The sequence below is a fragment of the Salminus brasiliensis genome, chromosome 12 (genome assembly GCF_030463535.1).
Source record: "Salminus brasiliensis chromosome 12, fSalBra1.hap2, whole genome shotgun sequence".
Taxonomy (NCBI): Eukaryota; Metazoa; Chordata; class Actinopteri; order Characiformes; family Bryconidae; genus Salminus; species Salminus brasiliensis.
This window is the reverse complement of record NC_132889.1, coordinates 32,140,388-32,162,591: the sequence shown is the minus strand read 5'-3', so window position 1 is coordinate 32,162,591 and position 22,204 is coordinate 32,140,388. Positions and strand designations below refer to the sequence as shown.

General features: G+C 40.9%; 2 protein-coding genes across 3 annotated transcripts; both read left to right on the top strand.

The window, feature by feature from the left end:
• The first annotated feature begins 1,227 nt into the window (after positions 1-1,227).
• Positions 1,228-11,680, top strand: gdpd3a (glycerophosphodiester phosphodiesterase domain containing 3a). The gene is made up of 11 exons (XM_072693842.1): positions 1,228-1,319; positions 1,412-1,661; positions 4,044-4,086; positions 4,351-4,486; positions 5,806-5,851; positions 5,943-6,061; positions 7,361-7,450; positions 7,583-7,716; positions 8,549-8,608; positions 10,104-10,155; positions 10,295-11,680. Exons 2-11 carry the CDS (start codon positions 1,523-1,525, stop codon positions 10,421-10,423), a joined length of 948 nt encoding a protein of 315 aa, XP_072549943.1. The 5' UTR covers positions 1,228-1,319; positions 1,412-1,522; the 3' UTR covers positions 10,424-11,680.
• Positions 11,681-16,804: 5,124 nt separating this feature from the next.
• On the top strand, positions 16,805-21,908 carry ypel3 (yippee-like 3). Of its 2 annotated transcripts, none has more exons than XM_072693843.1 (5): positions 16,805-17,174; positions 18,485-18,603; positions 18,717-18,760; positions 18,862-18,970; positions 20,873-21,908. In XM_072693843.1, exons 2-5 carry the CDS (start codon positions 18,487-18,489, stop codon positions 20,960-20,962), a joined length of 360 nt encoding a protein of 119 aa, XP_072549944.1. In that variant the 5' UTR covers positions 16,805-17,174; positions 18,485-18,486; the 3' UTR covers positions 20,963-21,908. The 2 variants fall into 2 exon arrangements, with proteins under 2 accessions (XP_072549944.1, XP_072549945.1); XM_072693844.1 differs by having other exon boundaries at positions 16,805-17,184.
• The last annotated feature ends 296 nt before the right edge of the window (positions 21,909-22,204 follow it).

Sequence of the window (22,204 nt, the reverse complement as noted above, 5' to 3'; positions counted from 1 at the left end):
TTTAATAAGAAGTCATTCCGAATGCGGACGCAGCTGGAGACCTTTGGTTCCTATCTTCACCACTTTGAGGACTTGTGGTGGTCAGCTGTGGTCATTATGAACCACTCTGAATTTATTTGAACCATTGAATTTTGAAAAATGGGTGGACTACCCTTTTAAATGTAGTGATTGGAGGAAGTCATTTGGGTGGCTTCATTCTTGCTCAACCGACAAGACAAAAAATGTTGTTTAATAAACTACAACAAGAGGTTTCACTGATGAATTAGGGCAGAATGAGGATGGTTTCCCATTCACACCTGGATTCTCTCTCTCTCTCTCTCTCTCTCTCTCTTTCTCTGTAACTGTTGGAAAGCTGGTCGTCTCTCAGCAGTTCTATACAAACCTAAACAACGCAAAACCTCAGCAATCTGCTGATGGACTGGACTTTCACTCAGTGCTTTTATGCCTGGCGTGTGCACGTTTGTGTGTGTGTGTGTGTGTGTGTGTGTGTGTGTGTGTGTGTGTGGAGTTTACATTCCTCCTGGGCCCAACCTTTGTCCAATACCCACAACTGTAGCAGCATAGAGAAATGCCCTGCATCATCGCAAATCCAAATCTGCCCTCTTCTGTTCCGCTGATCCGACCCGTGCCATTGGCTCCTTTCTTCTCTTTCGGTCTTCAAACTTCCATGCTGCTGTTTATGGGACCCAGTATCAGGGCATGGCAGGGTGAGCAGCACCATCAACCGTTCTGACAGCTCGCTGGGCCGTGCCCTCTATTAATCATGTTATCGCATGAGGGAACAAGCCGTACCGTGCTTAAAACACCTTACTCTTACTCTCACACCCCACACTGTTTTGATTTAAACCTGGGCAAAAAAACAGGGAAACAAGGGCACGGCCAGTTCATAATGAACACTGACGTGCTCACGGCAGAGAACAACAGAGCGAGAGCTGCTGCCAATACCTAACTAGAACCAGTCTTTTATTAACCATACTCTCCTTTGGGGAGTGAGCGAGAACTGCTGTAGCACTGAGGTCAGATTTTACTGTGTGTAGTTATCTAGAGGAGCGGGAGGCGTGAGTGTGTTTTCCCTCCCTTGCTCTCCTGTTCTTCTGGTTTTCACCTTTTTAAACACTATCCACCCTTATGAGCGGTATTGGTAGAGGGAGGGCCGTGGAGGGGAGAGGGAGTGGCAGAAAAAAAGAAAAAGACACTGAACAGCATAGCAGTCAAAGATTCTGTCCAAACCAGCAGAGAAAGGGTGATCTCTCTGTCTTCTCATCCACTGAGGATAGCAAAAACCAAGGACCACACTGAGGAAGGCTGCCAATAACCAGGTAAGCAAGGAATGTGCTTCATAAAACTTGTACTGCCATGGATTTACTTTATTAAGTGATTTTATCTTCTAAATATCTTCTTAATGTTGCAGTCGGCTCTGGTTGACCGCAGTCAGCTTCTTCTGCTGCAGTGATGTGCTGCTGACAGTGTCTCTGGCCTGAAACTTTCTTGGACTTCTCTTCATTGATTTACTGTGGGAATTATGGCCAGCTTCATGTACTACCTCCTCCCTGCAGTAGGGGGCTACACCATCACATCCCTCTACCTGCTGAAGAATCCCCACATTCTGCACAAGAAGAAGCATCCAGCCTTCCGCTGCACCCACATCTCACACAGGGGAGGTAGGGGTTTGGCTCGGCCACATTCCCTGACCCACTCTGCTTTTTATAAGTGTACACCATGCCTGGTCAAACCTTCTAAAGTTTAGCAAAGCAAGCACTGAGACGCAAGAGGGGTCATATATATTAGTTAAGAGAGGCCAAGAAATGAGTTACTAGTATTTGCAGAGCTGTAACGGGGTTGTAAAGCTGATTTCTGATCAAGTTCCTTCTGTATTTATAGCATTTGTGACCAAATCTTTACCCTGACCAATACACCATTGCTGTCATGCAAAACTTTAAAGGAGAAGAAATAAACCTTCTTAACTTTCAATGAAAGTCAATGTAAAAATATGTTTTTCCAGGTCATTTTGGGGCATTTCTGCTGGTCCACGCATCACAAATAAAAAAAAAAAATGTGATACAACAGGGAGATACAGAAAAATGGAGATACAGGGCATGACAGTGACGATATGCCTCTGTTCTGATTGGCTGCTCTGTATTTTGCCTTATTCAAAATACAGTCTGGACTAAAACCCCCTTATAGCTTTAGTGTGAAGGGGCAGGGCTAAACCACTGTAAGCTGAATTGATGGATACATTGAAATTTGTCATAAAAACAGTGAATTCCAGCCTGGCCGTTTTTGCAGATTAGAGGTCGTATAGGGAATGTGTGGTCATTTCGTGTTTCCCATGACCTGGGCCCTTTAAAATAGACTGTTATATCAGTGGTTCCCAGCTGTGGTCTAGGTGAATTTGGCACATTGTTGGGGGTTTCACTGCTCTGACACTCTGTCACTTCATATAACTTCCTGTTAAATTTGCTGAATGGATGGATGAGTTGTGTAGGACCAAGGAGAGCTCTGAGAAATGCAAAGTAGGGTTTGAGGAACAGAATAGACCAGCACTAGAAAAGAAGCTCAGCTCTTTTGAGCAGTGACTATACATTCAGGTCCTACATGGTGATGGGTGGAGCCCCACCTGTTTTCAGGTTGACAGCCTCACCTATCAGTGATTCAGACCCTGAAACTGGATTTAAATAGAACAGGATTTCTTAATTCTGCGACCCACAGCAGTGCCCAGCAGTTCCCAAACACACCCAGTCCAGCTCATCAACTTTTTATTATTACACTATATTAGTTGGACCAGGTATGATGGTTGATCATAAGGGAAGGATTAGCTGAAACTCTGCAGTGCTGCCAGTCAGTGAGAGTAGGATTAAGAAACACTGGTCTAGTGGAATGTCTTGTAATACCCATGTGTCTCAATCCAGTCCTTGGGGCACACCAGTTGATCCACATTTTTGCTGTTACAGCTCCCAACACACCTGAACAAAGCCTTTAAGATCACAGATTAGCTAATAAAGGTACACTGGAGGCTGGAGGGTTTCCCAGCTAGAGGACACATGTACTGAATTTTTCCCAATGAATAACAGAGGTATCATAGTTTGCCTTGGGGAGGTCAGGAGTAAGTGAAACCGATGTGGAGGGGCCCTGAAGTGCAATATAGGTCTATTATGTTTCAATGTTATTTTTATAGGGGTATCTAACATAGCAGGTATATATTGTCACTGTCCTCACTGTTATAGCTCCATTGTTGCCATTTTTTACCTAATCTAAATCTCACAGTTGTTCTTTAGATTGTTTCAAACGTTTATGATGATTGGACCAATAGAAATGCTCCAAAATTACTTGCCATTAATTTTTTTTACATTGACAGTAAAATTCAAGTTCAATTTAATATTAATTAAATATTTTGATCCACATCAGACAGATACTCAAGGCTTTATATTGTTATTTATATCAACATTTTTTAATATCATTATTGGAAAAGAAAAAACAGTAGTGTGCCATCTTTAATAAAATTAATTTCACATCCATAAAAAATTACTGGGAATCATTGAAAGATCGCAGGTTTGAGCTCTGATGATGCCCCAGGCATCCTTGGCCTGAGAGTCCCAGAGAGCATAATCGGGCTCACTCTCTCTGGGTGGGTAGGATGACCCTGCTTCTAAATTAATTTCCATCCATGTCCTTATGCTTAATGAGATCAGGACCCACAAAGACTGCACTTGCAGAAGGCTTAGAAATGTGTAGAACACCCCCTACTGAATATTGTAGAGTTTGAGATGGTTGTGTGTGTCAGTCCCGGCACTGTGAGTCCTGGGGGCCCCTTACATTGCATGCTCTCACAGTACAAACCATTGTAGTAAGATCATTACCACAGAGTCAGGACTGTGAGCTATCCAAGACTGTGATAGAAAGAACATGCTATACATTGTGGTTCCACACTGCTGGGGTTGAGAAGCACTCCTCAGTGAAGACTGGAGGTAAACAGTTGGTCTCTGCTTGTCTAACTGTGTGTATTTGCATGTATGTCTGACTTTGTGTGCTCTTTTTTTTGCCAGGCTCTGGTGAGAGGATTGAGAGCACGATGGAGGCGTTCACACAGTGAGTAAACTCTTTCTGTTTCTTACTTATCTTACTTAGCATAATTATGCAAGAACTGGTATTTCCTGTTCACCAAAGTTACATAGTGTGAGGCATGGCATGACTGGGCTGGAGTGGGGTGTTGGTTCTGGTTATTTTATTTGACTGTCCAAATGAGATATTAAATAATAATAGATTAGCTATAATGATGTATAGATTGCCTAATACTAAAAATAGTCATTGCCCACCTCCAGTTGCACCTTCTTTCCACTCCTTCTCTTGCAGTGCGGTGGAGGCTGGTACAGAGATGCTGGAGTTGGACTGTCACATGACCCGAGATGGTCAATTGATTGTATCACATGACGAGAACCTCATGCGCCAGACTGGGCATGACGTCAGCATCTCCTCTCTAAATTTCGAGGTCAGATTGTTCATTCAGTGTGCAAACAAACACACTCTTACTGCTGTTTCACACCGTTGCTCTGATAAGACATGGCGAAGTGGCTGGTGGTTGATAATGGCTGAGATATAGAATTATTTACATTGAGATTAATAAGAACTTTGGTCATCCCAACCATATACAAATATAACTCAGGCAGCATAGACTAACATTAAGATATACATATACTACACATTGACCAATGTAGACTACACATAGTCTAACATTAACTACATATAGCCCTGCATAGACTACACCTAGTCCAACATAAACTATACATAGACCAGTACAAACATCATATAGACCAACACAGACTACACATAGACTGTACATAGCCCTGCATAGACTACACCTAGTCCAACATAAACTATACATAGACCAGTACAAACATCATATAGACCAACACAGACTACACATAGACTGTACATAGTCCAACATGAACTATACATAGTCTAACATAGACTGTACATAGTCCAACATTACATTTACATTTACAGCATTTAGCTGATGCTCTTATCCAGAGTGACTTACAAGGTTAATCGTATTGCAGAGGTAGGGCAATGTAGAGTTAGGAGTCTTGCCCAAGGACTCTTATTGGTGTAGCGCAGCATACGGTCACCTAGACTGGGAATTGAGCCCCAGTCTCCCACATGGTGTAATAGCTCACTGGCAGCTAGTGGTTTTATCTATTGCGCCACACCAACCACGTAAACATAAACTATACATAGTCTAACATAGACTACACATAGACTATACATAGACCATCACAGACTACACAAAGACCAGCATAGACTACACATAGATCACTGTAGAACACTCAAAGACTAACAGACTAGACATAGACTTCACATATACCTGCACAGACTACACAAAGGCCAGTGTAGACATCACATAGACCAACATAGACCAAGCAAAGGCCAGCATAGGCTACACATAGACAAGCATAGACTACACATAAATTAGCATGGGCTACACATAGACTAACATATACTCCAGATATATGAGCCTAGACAATACGTGGACCAATAGAGACTACACTTAGACCAGTATAGACTACACTTAACTGTATGAGAATCTGAATTGTGCAAAGATTGCAGTCATAAGTAGACTGTGTAACTGTGTAAACCATAAGAGCAGCAAAGCATTGTGTGAATTATATAATAGCCAAGCACAAAGGGCCTGTATTTTAAGCTCACTCTGTATGTCCACATCATTTCCACCCATTGTGAAAACAGAAACATAGATACTGTTATGTTGAATTATTCATGCTCTTTTTGCCCACCTCGATTATGTTTCTGCAGGAGCTGCCACTTTATAAAGAAAACCTGGAGGTCACCTTCCATGCAGGTGTTTTTTCTGAACCCAGATGTACAGTACATACCTTCACACACAGTAGTTCATAATAGTGACACATTTCTAATGCACTGTCTCTTCACAGGTCACTACGGCACAGGCTCAGACAGAAAATTTGCCCTGTTAGAGGACGTTTTCCACAGGTTTCCTAAGATTCCTATCAACATTGAGGTGAAAGAGAAGAACAGAGAGCTGGTAGAGAAGGTAAGATTCTGCTCAATATAATATTGATGGTGAAAAAACTTTCACAGATAAATTGGAATGTAATTATTATTAAGGGTCTGGTTTTAGAATTGAGGGCCCAATCCATTACTTGACATCCCATTTCTGCTTACGACTATGATTCTCTAAGGAACCATGGAAAGTTTTTTCAGTATCATTTTGCATGGATGGTCCATTGTAGATGCCTCATGCAGTAGATGCTCTACTGACATTCGACTAACATTCAATTGAATATCTAATAATGCTACTGATAATAACTGTACTGGACTGGAATAATGCAGATGACTGTCTGTTGAATGTTACCGTGCACTTAAGCCTAATCTTAATCTTAAACTTAACCTTGAGTCAACCGTAACCATAAGTTTCCATTGATGAATAAATGAGAGGTTTACTTGGACGGTCCATTGTAACCTTAACCTTAACCCTAACCCTACCCTTAACCTTAATTCTAACCATAAAATAGTAAGGTTAAGGTTACAATGGACCGTCCAAGTAAACCTCTCATTTATTCATTAATGGAAAGTTCTTTCACAGTTTCAACAGAAGACAACACAGTCACAGTTCCACATGGCCTAGACAAAGCTACAAGCATCTTTAGTACTGTCTTTCCTTAGGCCAGTTTCACAGTCATTGACTAAGCCATGTCATGGGCTAATCTAAAACATCAATGCTGATTCACCATCGATGAAAATGTGCCTTAGTCTAATCCAAATCTGGATCCATAAGACTGGCCCTAAATGTTCAAAAGACAGTAGACACTGACACATCCGACGTTCCTTCTGAAAGCTAGAGAATTAGCAGGGAGTTTGTCACTCTTTGCTGCAGTAGCAACATCTACATGTCCAGTCTCTGGAAAGGCTTTACACTAAATGATTGGAACATTGCTGTAGGGACCTGATTGCAGTCAGCCACCAGAGCATCAGTGAGGTTAGGTTCTGATGTTGAATGATCAGTTGTGGAACACAAATGCCACTCCAACTCATTCCAGAGGTACTGGATGGAGATCTATCACTCCAGAGAGCAAAGTACAACTGCTCCACAGTCTAATTCTGTGGCCCTCTAGCCAACCTGGCAATGGGCATGGCTGTTCCTGAGTGTCTTGTTCTGTCAGCAATGCTTTTCTATGGGGAAAGCGGGGGGTGCGGTAGCTGAATTCACTATAGAAGAGGTGTCCAGATATCTTTGGACATATAGTACATATAGCCTATATTATGAACATGTTTAAAATGTTTAGCATATCAAAGCAAATCATATCTTCCTTTCTTTCTTGTTCTCTCTCAGGTTTCTGATCTGGTGAAGAAATATAACCGAGAGGACATCACAGTTTGGGCGTCTGTGGATTCCGCTATCATGAAAGAATGTCGCAAAGTGGTGTGTGTGCGAGAGAGGAACACTCCTTTCCCCCTGCCTCACAACACATACATCAATTTATGTAGAACTAGTAATTGAGATCTAGTTTCTTAATTATTTTTATTTTTGCTTCTCTCTCTCTCTCTGTGCTAGAACTCCTCCATGCCATACTCGTTCACTGAAATGCGTGGGCTACAGGTGCTGCTGCTCTACTACACAGGTCTTCTGCCATTCATTCCACTGGGGGAGAGTTTTCTACAGTACTACCTGCCTCAGGTCATCAACAGGTATGTGTGTGTGATGTTGTTCAGTACAAACCTATGTTCCCTCCATTTAATCAATAATTATACAGTATATAGTTATATGGTGTACATTGTTACTGTTCAGAAGACTGAATTACCTTTTTAATATAATCTTTGAACACGTTTTGGCTGAGGATACGTTTTACATTGTATCACAATTTCATGATGAATGGACCAATAGAAATGCTCCAAAATGGCTTGGAATCAAATATTTATAAAGTGTTTTTCTGTCTCCTGTAAAGTGGTCTTTTTGAAGATACACATTTTTTGCATGACAGTGATGAAATATATGTACATATTAGTACATATGTACTAATAACTTAAGGGCACCTTATCTGAGCAGTAAAGCACTAATATTAGAATAACTACAAGTGATGTTCTGAAATTATATACATTTAGGACACGCCGGAAGCTCCTTCTCCTAATTTGACATCCTATAAATATCATCTTTATCTTGTTCATGCGTCTTTCACAAGTCTTCCACCCTCCTGCAACCCCCCAACACCCTGTCTCCCCCTTTTAACTCTATCATCTCTCAGTCCTGGCTCTGTTAACCAACAAGCAAAATGACGAGTATAATAATGAATGATTACATGTATATCTCTGTGTTCATTGTGACTCAGTATTACTTGTATTACAATCATCAAACACCTGGTTTGGTAAATCAGTGCTTAATAATGTTAACTCAGGTGAGTTGGGAATGCAATAAAAGAAATATATGATAATTATTTGGTTCATCTGGACCCATCCTTTGCTATGCTTGAACTGACAACCCATTTTTACAGTGTATCTCACTATCTATCTGATTTTCTCCCAGGACTTACATACCAGATTCTGCTATTCTGAGGAACAGAATGGTGATTTTACTACTTCAAAAGTATGTATATACTATAGTTGATAGTTGATAGTTGATATTTCAAATGCACATAAAAAGTGATGGTACAAAGGGATCTTTTAGCAGAACCACCCATAAAAGAACCACATATGGTTGCCCACAGGTCCACAGTTGAGAACGAGATTTGTGAGTGTGAAGAATCTTTTAAAGGTTTAAAGTACATGTCTTATTATGCCTTATTTAAACTGTTTCTATATTTACATTATATAATATGCCTTACAGTGCTTTAATACAATATTCTTTAGTCCTGCACACAGTAAAAATAACCCTCACTCAGTTGTATGTTAGTTAAAAGTCAGGTGAGCAACTACAAGGCATCTACATTGAACCATCCAGTAGAAGTGTTACTATTTCTTCACTTTAGTTTTTCATATTACACACAGTTGTTCATCACCTACGCATGAAGTTTTTAGACCAATTTATGGTCTCTTTCAACTTGAAAATGGTTCTTCACACTCACATCTCATTTATAGATCATATCAATGGAAAGTTCTTTTGCGGTTTTGACTAAAGACACCACAATTGCAGTTCCACATGGCCTAGATAATATGCCTTAAACTGCTTTATTACCATATGCACACTGTAAAACTATTAATTTAAAGGTTCTGTACCAGTTTAAAGGTTCTTTAAGCTTACAAATACCGCCCCGTTTAACTCTATCATCTCTCAGTCCTGGGTCCATTCACTAGCAAGGGGTGGGACTGGCTTCCCACCACAAGCAGAAGCTGCTTGAGCAGCCCAGATTTCTCCAGTTCTCTCCTCTCTCTTCAGTCTCCTCCTGAATCATCATCTTGCTGATGACATGGTCCGAACAAACAAAATGACATTAGTATAATAATTATTTATAACATATACATATATATGTAGAAGATAAAAAACTAAACACACAGAAAACAATGAAGAACAAACAGACAGATCCAGCTCTGATACTGTATTTTCTTATTAAATCAACAATTTACAGACGCTGAATACAGCAGCTGACTAATGTTACGACCATGCTACCATCGACTTTGCTACCAAAAGTATTTTGCCCCCTGGCTGCGCACACACCCTGTAATGTTTGTAACCAAGAAATCTGCACTACTTAAAGACCAAGACAAGACAACCATATTCACCATTTGTGTTGGACACAGATGGAATTTGGCCTCTACCTTTGACCCATCCGTGCAGTGAACACACTATTGATCAAGCACATTCAGTAAAAATGACGTTAGGCAGCCATTGCTGCAGCACCCATGGAGCGGGGAGGTTGAAGGGCCTTGCTCAAGGGCCCAATAGCGGCAGCTTCCCGAGCCCGGTTATTAAACCACAACCCTGTCAATAACCCAGTGCTCTGTCTACCCCAAGTTGCTATGCTTTGCATTGTTTCATTCAGAGTACTGGAGAAAACCTGTTCAATTGCTTGTTACCACAGCAAGTTGTTTTTAAGTTGCACTGCCGAACCATTTCAAGTAACTACTTGTCACTTTTCTTACAGACTGACGTTGAGGAAAGGCTTGTTTCAGCACCTTAAAGACAGAGGGATTCAGGTAGAATGGGATATTATTTCAAACCTGCATTAAAAATAGATTAAATGTAGATAACGGTCTACTGTACAACTTTCTACAGTCTACTTACTGTACTGTATAACCTCTCTCTGTCTCTCTCTCTTTTTCCTGGATCTCTTAGATTCACCTGTTTGTTTGTAATGAAGAACAGGATATTGAGGCTGCTTTTGCAGCAGGAGCCACTGGAGTCATGACTGATTACCCTACTCTGTTGTCAGAATACCTTCGAAGGCATAAACAGAGCACATAAATGATGTGATGCAATGCACATGAACACACATGACCAATGACTGCTTCATTTAAGACGTATTATGTACATGTACCCTCTGTAAAATGATCAAAATCGGTACCCATGGACTAGATTGCCTCGGACTTTCCAGCATCTAGTGTAAGACCTTCCCAGAAGAGTAGGGGCTGTTGTTACAGAAAATGAGGGACAATATTAATAGCTTTGATTTCATATATATAGAAGATATCTACACACTTTTGCATCTGTTTTTCTGTTGTAACATATCTTCTTCAGCTCATGGTGGGTGTCCAGGACTGGACATACACTCTGCAAAACGCTGAAGAAATGTAATCTTTCCTTCATGTTTCATTGACATTTATTACCCTGGACATTCTATGGATTTGAGAGGATATCCATTTTAAGGATTATATGTAATGTCTTGCTTAGTTTGAATAGTTTAGCTTTGCGACAGATTGAGCATTTTAAAACCTTTGTGAGAAACACCTTTTTGCTGGATGTTTCGTAATCATGGGGTAGATTTGTGTATCTATGGAGAATTACCATTGGCAATTCCTTTTATTCTAGGCTTAAACCTAATCTGGGTTTGAGAAATTGGCCCTATATGTCTATATGTATCCAGACACCCATTGTAATCAGTGAACTCCTGGGCATACGGCCACCAAGCCCAACACCAAGTGTCGGCAAGACTGGGCTTCGTGCCTACCAGCACTGAGCTGTGGAGCAGCGGACCTGTGTTGTTTGGAGTGCTGAGCTCCATCAAATTCCACTAGGATGATTTGAAGTGGCGTCTGATCCAGAACCAATCATCAAACATCGGAACCTGAGCTCACTGCAGTCTGCAATAATCCAACATCTAGAGAGGAGACTATTACTGCAAGAAAGTGGTACTCATTTTTATGAATAGTCTTGTTTTCAGAAGAAATGTTGAAACAGGCGTCTAATCCCAGTGTTTTCAAATTCTGCACCTGCACTCTTATAACATGCCTTCTTCAGCTCACGAAGGACCGGATTATCAGCTGATCAGGTGCAGGGAAAACACTGGTGTGCATCTAGGACTGGAGCCAGGATGAAATAACAGGCTCTTCTGCCAACCCTCCAGCCATGATAGCAAATGTCATTCCTTTATTACCTAACTCTCATAGTACATGGGGTACATAGTCCAGCGTGGCCCTGCCTTTAAAACAAAGTCAACATCCGTAAACATTCCTGTATGATCTGTCCAATCAAACACAAACAAAGAAGCAAATAAAGTTGAAACGTTCAGGATGTTCCAATTCTTTTACGACCCGGTCTAATTTTGTGCTGTAACAGAAAATGTGAGTGGGCTCTGTTCCCAGACCCACTGCCAGGCCAAACTACAAACTCTTTTAATCCTGAACCACCAGTCTGGTGTTATTGTTAAAAATGGCAAGATGTTAAATAAGCAACACAGATCACAGATAATCCTGCTACAGAGGTGAGCATGTGCCAAAATAATAATAATAATTATATATACAGTCATGCCTGAAAGTATTCATACCCCTGTCAAAGTTTGACTTAAATTTACTTTTATTTAACCAGAAATTATATTTTTGCCTGGAAATGACACAGGCATCTCCCAGGAGATAACACGATGATGTACAAGAGGCATCATTGTGGGAAAAAATATTTCTCAGCTTTTATACACATTTGAACAAAAAGTGGCATGTCCAAAATTATTCATACCCTTCTCAATAATTAATAGAAAAGCCTTTATTGGCTATTACAGCAATCAAACGCTTCCTGTAATTGCTGACCAGCTTTTTGCATGTCTCCACTGGTATTTTTGCCCATTCATCTTTAGTGATGAGCTCCAACTCTTTGAGGTTCGAGGGTCTCCTTGCCATCACCCTGATCTTTAGCTCCCTCCACAGATTCTCAATTGGATTCAAGTCAGGACTCTGGCTGGGCCACTGCAGAACATTAATGTTTTTGTCTGCTAACCATTTCTTCACCACTTTGGCTGTGTGTTTTGGGTCGTTGTCGTGCTGAAATGTCCACCGGTTCCCAAGGCCAAGTTTCTCTGCAGACTGCCTGATGTTGTTGTTGAGAATCTTGATGTATTGCTCTTTTTTCATGGTGCCATTTACTGCGATCAAGTTCCCTGGTCCATTGGCTGAAAAACACCCCCAAAACATTAGGTTCCCACCACCATGTTTGACAGTGGGGATGGTGTTCTTAGGGTTGAAGGCTTCTCCTTTTTTACGCCAAATGGTGCACACATCATTGTGGCCAAACAATTCAATTTTTGTTTCATCTGACCATAAAACAGAACACCAGAAGTCTTCTTCTTTGTCCAGATGAGCATTTGCAAAGGTCAAGCGGGCTTTTGTGTGCCTTTTCTGGAGAAGTGGTGTCCTCCTTGGCCCAGCAGTGTGCAGTGTCCGTTGAACTGTCTGCCTTGAGATGTCGCCACCAGCAGAGTCCAGATTCACCAGGATGGCCTTGGTGGTGATCCTTGGATTTTTCTTCACCTCTCTCACTATTCTCCTGGCCAGCACAGGTGTCACTTTTGGCTTCCGACCACATCTTCTGAGATTTTCCACAGTGCGGAACTTCTTGTATTTTTTAATAATACTTTGCACTGTAGCCACTGGAACTTGAAAACATTTTGATATGGCTTTATAGCCCTTTCCTGACTTGTGAGCGGCCACAATGCACAGCCGCAGGTCCTTAGTGAGCTCCTTTGTCTTAGCCATGACTGTCCACAAACCAACTGCAGAGAGCTGCTGTTTTTCTCCTGTTGAGTTGATTAAAACAGCTGTTCCCAATGAATCAGGGTAATTAGGATGCTTTAAAACAGCTTGGACTATTTGGAATGGTATAGAACTTTGGATTTTCCCATATACTGTGACAGTTTTCAAAGGGTATGAATAATTTTGGACATGCCACTTTTTGTTCAAATGTGTATAAAAGCTGAGAAATACTTTTTCCCACAATGATGCCTCTTGTACATCATCGTGTTATCTCCTGGGAGATGCCTGTGTCGTTTCAAGGCAAAAATATAACTTCTGGTTAAATAAAAGTAAATTTAAGTCAAACTTTGCCAGGGGTATGAATACTTTCGGGCATGACTGTATATATATATATATTGTATATACACAACTAACTACTTAGTGGGGAGAACAAGTATTTGATACACTGCTGATTTTTCAGGTTTTCCCACTTGCAAAGCATGTAGAAGACTGTAATTTTTATCATAGGTACTCTTCAACTGTGAGTGATGGAATCTAAAACAAAAATCCAGAAAAATACATTGTATGATTTTTAAATAATTAATTTCCATTTTATTGTGGGAAATAAGTATTTGATCATCTATCAACCAGTAAGAATTTTGGCTCTCACAGACATGTTACATCTTCTTTAAGAAGCCCTCCTGTTCTCCACTCATTACCTGTATTAACTGCACCTGTTTGAACTCGTTACCTGTATAAAAGACACCTGTCCACACACTCAATCAGTCAGACTCCAGCATCTCCACAATGCCCAAGACCAGAAAGCTTTGTAAGGACATCAGGGATAAAATTGTAGACCTGCACAAGGCTGGGATGGGCTACAGGACAATAGGCAAGCAGCTTGGTGAGAAGGCAACAACTGTTGGTGCAATTATTAGAAAATGGAAGAAATGCAAAATAACGGATAATCTCCCTCGGTCTGGGGCGCCATGCAAGATCTCACCTCGTGGAGCATCAATGATCTTGAGGAAGGTGAGGAATGAGCCCAGAATTACACGGCAGGACCTGGTCAATGACCTGAATAGAGCTGGGACCACAGTCTCAAAGAAAACAATCAGTAACACTCTACGCCGTCAAGGATTAAAATCCTGCAGTGCACGCAAGGTGCCCTTCCTCAAGCCAACGCATGTCAAAGCCCGTCTGAAGTTTGCAAATGACCATCTGAATGATCCAGAGGAGGAATGGGAGAAGGTCATGTGGTCTGATGAGACAAAAATAGAACTTTTTGGTTTAAACTCCACTCGTCATGTTTGGAGGAAGAAGAATGATGAGTACAACCCCAAGAACACCATCCCAACCGTGAAGCATGGCGGTGGAAACATCATTCTTTGGGGATGCTTTTCTGCAAAGGGGACAGGACGACTGCACCGTATTGTGGGAAGGATGGATGGGGCCATGTATCGTGAGATTTTGGCCAACAACCTCCTTCCCTCAGTAAGAGCACTGAAGATGGGTCGTGGCTGGGTCTTCCAGCATGATAACGACCCAAAACACACAGCCAGGGCAACTAAAGAGTGGCTCCGTAGGAAACATCTTAAGGTCCTGGAGTGGCATAGCCAGTCTCCAGACCTGAATCCAATAGAAAATCTTTGGAGGGAGCTTAAAGTCCGTGTGGCCCAGCGACAGCCACGAAACCTGAAGGCTCTGGAGGAGATCTGTATGGAGGAGTGGGCCAAAATCCCTGCTGCAGTGTGTGCAAACCTTGTCAAGAACTACAGGAAACGTCTCATCTCTGTAATTGCAAACAAAGGTTTCTGTACCAAATATTAAGTTTCTTTTTCTGGTGTATCAAATACTTATTTCCCACAATAAAATGGAAATTAATTATTTAAAAATCATACAATGTATTTTTCTGGATTTTTGTTTTAGATTCCATCACTCACAGTTGAAGAGTTCCTATGATAAAAATTACAGTCTTCTACATGCTTTGCAAGTGGGAAAACCTGAAAAATCAGCAGTGTATCAAATACTTGTTCTCCCCACTGTATACATCTACTTTTTTACAAAGATTTTGCTGAGCACAAACATGCTTGAACCAACTGTATATGAAATCTGACAGATTTATCATAACATTGACAAATAATCTGACATATTACATGAAAATAAAATTACTATATAACCTATATAGACATATTATCGCAGACGAATACTCTGTAGCCAATGAGTAAAGATTGATGCACATCATACAGAACCAAGTCGGAAATCTTAGTTAGCAAAGTAAGCAATAAGCCATCCTAAGCTTAGCTCAAACTGTTGGGCTTTTAACTATGGCCAGTGCAAATGACACACAGGTGCTGAACGACCTGCATGTTGCTTTCCAGTCACAAAGTGTTTTCCACAACATATATATTTTTTAATATACATAATTTTAGTATAAAAAACATATTACAATGTTAATAAACTTCAAATTGCAACATTTTGTTCAGCAATTATTGGTACACAAATGACATGTCAGTGAAGGGGGACCTGAATACCAGAATGCTGATGTTTGTCTGGAAACACAAGCTTTAAATAATAATTTTGTTTAATACAAGTTTATTTTATTTGAAAATATTTTTTTATAAAGTGCTAAAGACATGTTAAGCTATTAGGTAAGGTTAGTCTTGATAATATTAACTATAAGAGTATCATCCAGAGACAGCTGTAGTATTTAATATTGGGGGCAGTGGTGGCTCAGCGATCACAGGGTTGTGGGTTCGATTCCCGGGCTTGGCAAGCTGCCACTGTTGGGCCTTGAGCAAGGTCCTTTACCCTCTCTGCTCCCAGGGCGCTGGAGTTGGCTGCCCACCGCTCTGGGTGTGTGTGTACTCACTGCCCCTAGTTCACTAGTGTCAAGTCAAGTCAAGTCAAGTCAAGTGGGTTTTATTGTCATTTCAACTACATACAGAGTACACAGTGAAACGAAACAACGTTCCTCCAGGACCCTGGTGCAACATAGACACAGTGCATACAGAACACAAGTGCAATACAGTACAAGTGCAGACAGACAATACAACACAGTACAGACAGAGAATAATAAATAATTGCCGGTAGTGTGCAAATTCTGCAGTGTGCAATAAATATTGAGTCCAGTGAGGTAGTAAAGTTATTAGTGCAAAATGCTTTGTGCAAACAAATGCTTCCCATTTTATCTGGGTAAATGGTTGGAGAGAGAGAGAGAGAGAGAGAGAGAGTGTGCATGTAAGTGTGAGAGAGAGTGTGCATGTGTGTGTGTGAGTGTGTGTGTGTGTGTGTGTTCACTACCACAGATGGGTTAAATGCGGAGGACACATTTCACTGTACAGTGACAAATACGTGCACCTTTACCTTTTTTACCTTTACCTTTATTCATAGTATATATTTATAATTATCAATTTAAAATGGGGCATTAAGCAAAATAATACATCTGAACTTCAAAACTAATATGTTATTGCAATTAACTCGTAATATCGACACTAAATTTCTATATTCGTGGTCTTTTTCTGCTGCAGCTCCTCCATATTTACCGAGCGTTAAAAAGGAATAACAAAAAAGGACGCATTTGATTGGTTGACCCATATCCCTGTAATCCCGCTTTGAGCTCTGATTGGTCGGCGGTGGTTTGTTTGTTTTGTTTTTTTTTTTTTTGGCACGGTGACGTAAGCGAAAGTACTTCAGTGGGACGCGGTAAACAAACTAGCTATTTTTGATTACGACGAAGACTTTTTTTGGGGGTGAATTTGACGCCGTTTTTTCCTCTTTTGGGGTTTAAAATCTCGCTTAAATAACATTTTTATCGCTTTAAATTAAAAAAAAAAAAAAAAAAAGGAGGGAAGTCGACGGCAGCAGGAGCGGGGTTTGTTTTGTTTGGTTGAGTGCTCTGCTCGTCTCCACGCTGGCTGGCCCCGCTGGCCTCGCTGGCTCTTTCCAGAGTAACTGAGCTCTTCCTTCTCAACTTCGGATGCTTTTTAGCTTTCCGCTGGAGACAAGCCTCTAACTGCGCTTGGGGATCGTTTCAGTTAGATTTAGGTATCTATTAGGTGAGTTGAGGTGGGTTGCATTATTGGAGATCAAACCTTATGGGTGGTTTATGGTAAAAGTGTCATTAGAAGATATTTTTCTTACGTTTTTGTACGTTCATGTTTTAAATTAGCAGTGTATGAGTCAAATGTTTGATTGTCAGTTTGATTTGCCAGCCTACGTTAAGCGTATGTTGTTGGTTGGGTGTCTAATCGGAGATGGCGAATCCGGGTCCAGAACGTTAGAAATCCGTTCCAGGGTTTTGCTCCAACTGCCTGGATGGCAGCGCTGCAGCGCTGCCATCCAGGCAGTTGGAGCAAAACCCTGGAACGGATTTCTAACGTTCTGGATCCGGATTCGCCACCGCTGGTTGGCTGTAGTTGCCGCTGCCGCTAGGGCCCAAAACACAGGGCAAACCCCACCACGCATCTGTCTAACAGTTAGCTACATATTTATCTGTCTCTGTCGAGGTTATTATTCCTTGTTTGGTTGCACAATCTCCTCGGCATATCTCAAAAATTCCCAATTTCCCCCCACGTTGCCTGTGTGCCATATATGGAGCCACTAGCTAGCTGCAGCGAAGGCAGCCAAGCGAAGTAGCTATAGCTAGATAACTAGGTCAGCTGGATGTTTTCCCCTTTTCCTGGTATATCATCGAACCGGGAAATGTATCTGAAAGCAGGCTGTCTACTGTTACATCGAGTGCACAAACAGGCCCAAATGTGACACTTTAAACCTTATGTGAGGTTTTAGATCATTGTAAAGGTCCTCACATGCTGTACCAGCCAGCAGTAGTTTTACTGAAGTCCTTAGGTGTGTGCTATCTAACTTCTGTAAGATCAGTGTAGTTATTTATGTTAAATAATTATGAAATAATATATAAATATTAGCAACAATATGTAAAATTAAAGAAATAATAATTAGCTGCATATATTAAGCAATCAGATACATGTTTCTGTTGCCATCTGGTGGACCAGAAGTGCACTGCATGCACCACAAAAATACGTACAGATTTTGTTTGAAATTACTTGAAGGCAACTCTGACTATAAGGGGTTAATACCCCCCCCCCCCCCCCACTTTTCTGTGTTTTAGTTAAAAGTTAAAAGTAAAATACAATTTAGATTTATCCATTTAAATATTTAAGGTGCTACTTTTAAACTCTCCAGTCTTAACAAATTAAAATTTAGATGGTTACATAAATCACTTCACAATGTAACTAAGAAAATTTGCATGTTAATGTGACTCTTAAGCTTGTTAATATTTGCTTGCGGTTGACTGATTATCTTTTTTTTCTTTCTTTTTTCTTTTTTTTTTTTTTTTTTTAAACAGCCATGGTGAAACTGACTAAGGCCAAAACGTTCCAGGCGTACCTGGACTCCTGCCACCGCCGCTACAGCTGTGTCCACTGCCGTGCACACTTGGCCAACCACGATGACCTCATCTCCAAGGTAAAGTTCATGAATGAATACGTGAGAAATTGTTTGTTTTGGTTAGGGGAGGCTGAGGGTGGTTAAAAATATTTGCACTGTATTTCATGTTTGGTTTCCCTTGTGCTCTGCAGTCCTTTCAGGGTAGCCAGGGACGTGCCTACCTGTTCAACTCTGTGTGAGTATCTGACTGTCCACAGACTTCAGAAACATGATGATTTGCTGTGTAGGCTGAGGTGTTTGAATGTATTTTTGAACTATGCCTCTTTCTCACTTCAGGGTAAATGTTGGCTGTGGTCCTGCTGAGGAGAGACTGCTACTGACTGGCCTTCATGCTGTGGCTGACATTTACTGTGAGAACTGCCATACAACGTTGGGCTGGAAATATGTAAGCACACAACACAGCACCAAACGCATTCCTTCTCCCCCTTTCTCATAAGAAGCAGTACACACATGGACTGTATACACAGTTGTGTGAAAGTTGGCCACTTTTGGCCAGGAAAGATATTTTGTATTATGTTATTAAATTAAGTCTTAAAGCACAGTTGCTTTATCTGTCACATCATAAACAAATGTGCCAATGTGGCCTGTGTAGAAGTGACAAGATCTCAGACCTGGATTAGCAAACCAGGACTGAAGCATATCACAAATTGTGATTGGGAATTCTCATCCCAACTTCCAATCTTCAAACCTTCTGCTAACACTCAGTAACTGATGTTCCCAAGGCATGAGAATGGCTGTAAGACAGTGCACAATGTTAAGAAATGGAAGTTAAATAAAACTGGAAGTCAAGAAGAGCTCTGTAGGAGATCTGCTCATAAGCTAGTGTGAATCACATTCTACACTTATATAACTGCCTTGAACCTGCAGGATTAGATGGAAGAGGTTTCGAAAAATCAGTTGGTGGTGCGCTGCTCTGCTGTGCAGCGTTTCTTGGACAAACATAAGGAAACTTTACCTGTCACTATCATAAAACTTACCTAAGGTCTTAACATACTACAGAACATCTTATGTGAGATCCATGGGTTTTGGAAGGCAGTGGCCTGAGGAAATCAAAACTATATACTGCTGGCCACAATCAGAAAAGGTATGTTTGGGAGAGGAGGAGAGCATTTCATGAAAAGAACACCTTGCCAGCTGTGAAGCACGGGAATAGATATATCATGTTTTGGGGTTGCGTTGCTGCCAGTGGTATTGGCAGTATTCCATAAAATATCATCAAATCATGTGCCATCAAACCATCTGTTAAAATGCTGAAGCTGATAAGAGGACTTCTACAAGCTTTTATGACCGGATTAGCCAAAACATAACCCGAAACCACAAATGGAAGTTTTAGGAATGGCCCTCACAATCACCAGACCTAAATTTCATAGAAGGTTTGTGGATAGATCTTAGACAAGCAGCAAGACGACCAAAGACCATCTCAGAACTAGTGGTCATCTGCAAAAAGTAGACAGAGTCTGTAGGGTGCTTACGCTTTTGCACAGACCACATTGATTTTAGATTTAGACCAAGGGTACCAAGTTTTCACACGCAGCTGCTTTACTATGTAAAAGAATTGATGACTGAAAAATGTAAGTCTTCGCTTTTCCACTTCGACCTATTTGGTGTCTGAAAATGACCTCTGTAGTTTTACATATGGAGCTCAAAATAGCCTTTTGTCTGTTGTTGTTGTTGTTGTTGTTTATATTTAAATATTTATTTATTTATTGCTTTTTCTCCCTAATTTTATTAATATGCAGTCTCACCTACTAGCCAACTCTCTCTCCAGCGCAAGTGCCTCTGTGCCTTTTTCCCAAACTGGTGCTATTACACTGTAAAGATGCAAGAAATGACTATTGTGATTAATTTTATATCGATGCACAATATCATGGATATCGTCAATGACCATTACAAACAGTGTAATTACCATAACAAACAGTAGGGGCAGCGGTTAGAGCGCTGGGTTATTGGTTACAAGGTTGTGGGTTTGATGCCTGGCCTCTGCAAGCTGCCACTGTGGGGCCCTTGAGCAAGGCCCATCACCCTCTCTGCTCCCTAGGTGAGGCAGCAATAGCTGCTCAGTGCCCTTGGCATGTGTGCTTACTGTCCACTGTATGTGTTTATCACTAGTGTGTATGTGTGTGTCTTCACTGTTTGGCTGGCTTAAAGGTGAGGTTAGATTCCATCTGTCTCCAACACTTATAGTAAAAATACTGTATGTGCTTCATCCAACAAATCTCCACCCCTGTCGCAAGGACAGTTGTAAAGTATTTCATTTAACACTTTCTATGTTTCTATCTCTCTGCAGGAGCAGGCGTTTGAGTTGAGTCAGAAGTATAAGGAGGGAAAGTACATTATCGAACTGTCCCACATGATTAAGGACAATGGCTGGGACTGAGGCCCTCACCACCTGCCATCCTACTCTGTCCACAGCGTACAGCTTTGCCAAGAACAGCATGATGCGCCTTTTATACGTCTATATATATATATATATTATTCTCTACATTACTATTGAGCACCTTCTTTCCCCATTTTGATATTGTATTGCATTAATTTCACATTTGAGGAGGAAACTCTTGGAAACTCCAGGAGAGCTGGAGATGCACATACATGGATATGAGAAATTGTGATTACTTGCAGTCACTTAATCTCCAAAACTTTAGGTGGGATTTAATCCACAAGTTCTCCTTTTTTCCAGCCCATTAAGTTCAGATCACAAGGCTGGAAAAAGAGATTTACTTGGGTTTAAAAGAACGAGGTAGGAAGAGCTTGATTGTATCAGATTAAATGTATTTTACTCAAGTATCTTTACGTTTTGTGGTATTTACCACTGGAGGTATCTGTTTTATTTGTGTGAGGAGTGGATTGAGAGACTAAGTGCAATATGTGTGTTTGTGTGTTTGTTTGGGGGGTGAAAAGGTTAATCTGCATTCCTCTTCAAATTCAGTCCTTTTTCGTTTCATAGGTTACAAAACCCAACAAAACATCTGCGTTTTTAAGAGATCAGCGCCAATCAGTTGTAGCTTCTAGAGGAGAAGGTGAACATTCAGCTGGTCTTGAGATGCAGCAGTTACAGCTCTGAAAATGATTGATTGTAGAATGTAATTGGGACTTTCACTCTTGTTTGTCTCTTTTTTTCGGTGTTCGTCTTTCTTGTTGATGTGTGTAAATATAGTCTAACTTTTGAACAGCATGTACAGAGACTCATTTATGATCAGGTTAGAGGAAACACTATGGTAAATGCTTCTGTGATTGAGTAGCACGTCTTCAAATGCTAAATCAAGTTTGTTATATTAATCATGTCTATGTTAAATTATGTGATGAATAAACTCTGATTCAGTTTACTTGTCTCAGTGTGTTTACAGGCTCAAAAACAAGTACTACACACATATACACAGTTCTTCAGGCTAATCAGGTTCAGGCAACTACACCCTTGGGGAGGGGGGTGGGCTTCAAATGCTTCTATGAGGAAACCATAGAACAGGGGTGTGAGCCAGGCCCAAGCAAAGTTTGGTAGTGGGTCTAATCAAACACACCTCAACTCCTTAGGTACTTTCCAGCAAAAGTGGGAGTGCTTGAGTAGGATGAACTAATAAATGTAACTGGAGACCAGGTTGTGTGCCCTTGCCATGGAAGAAGC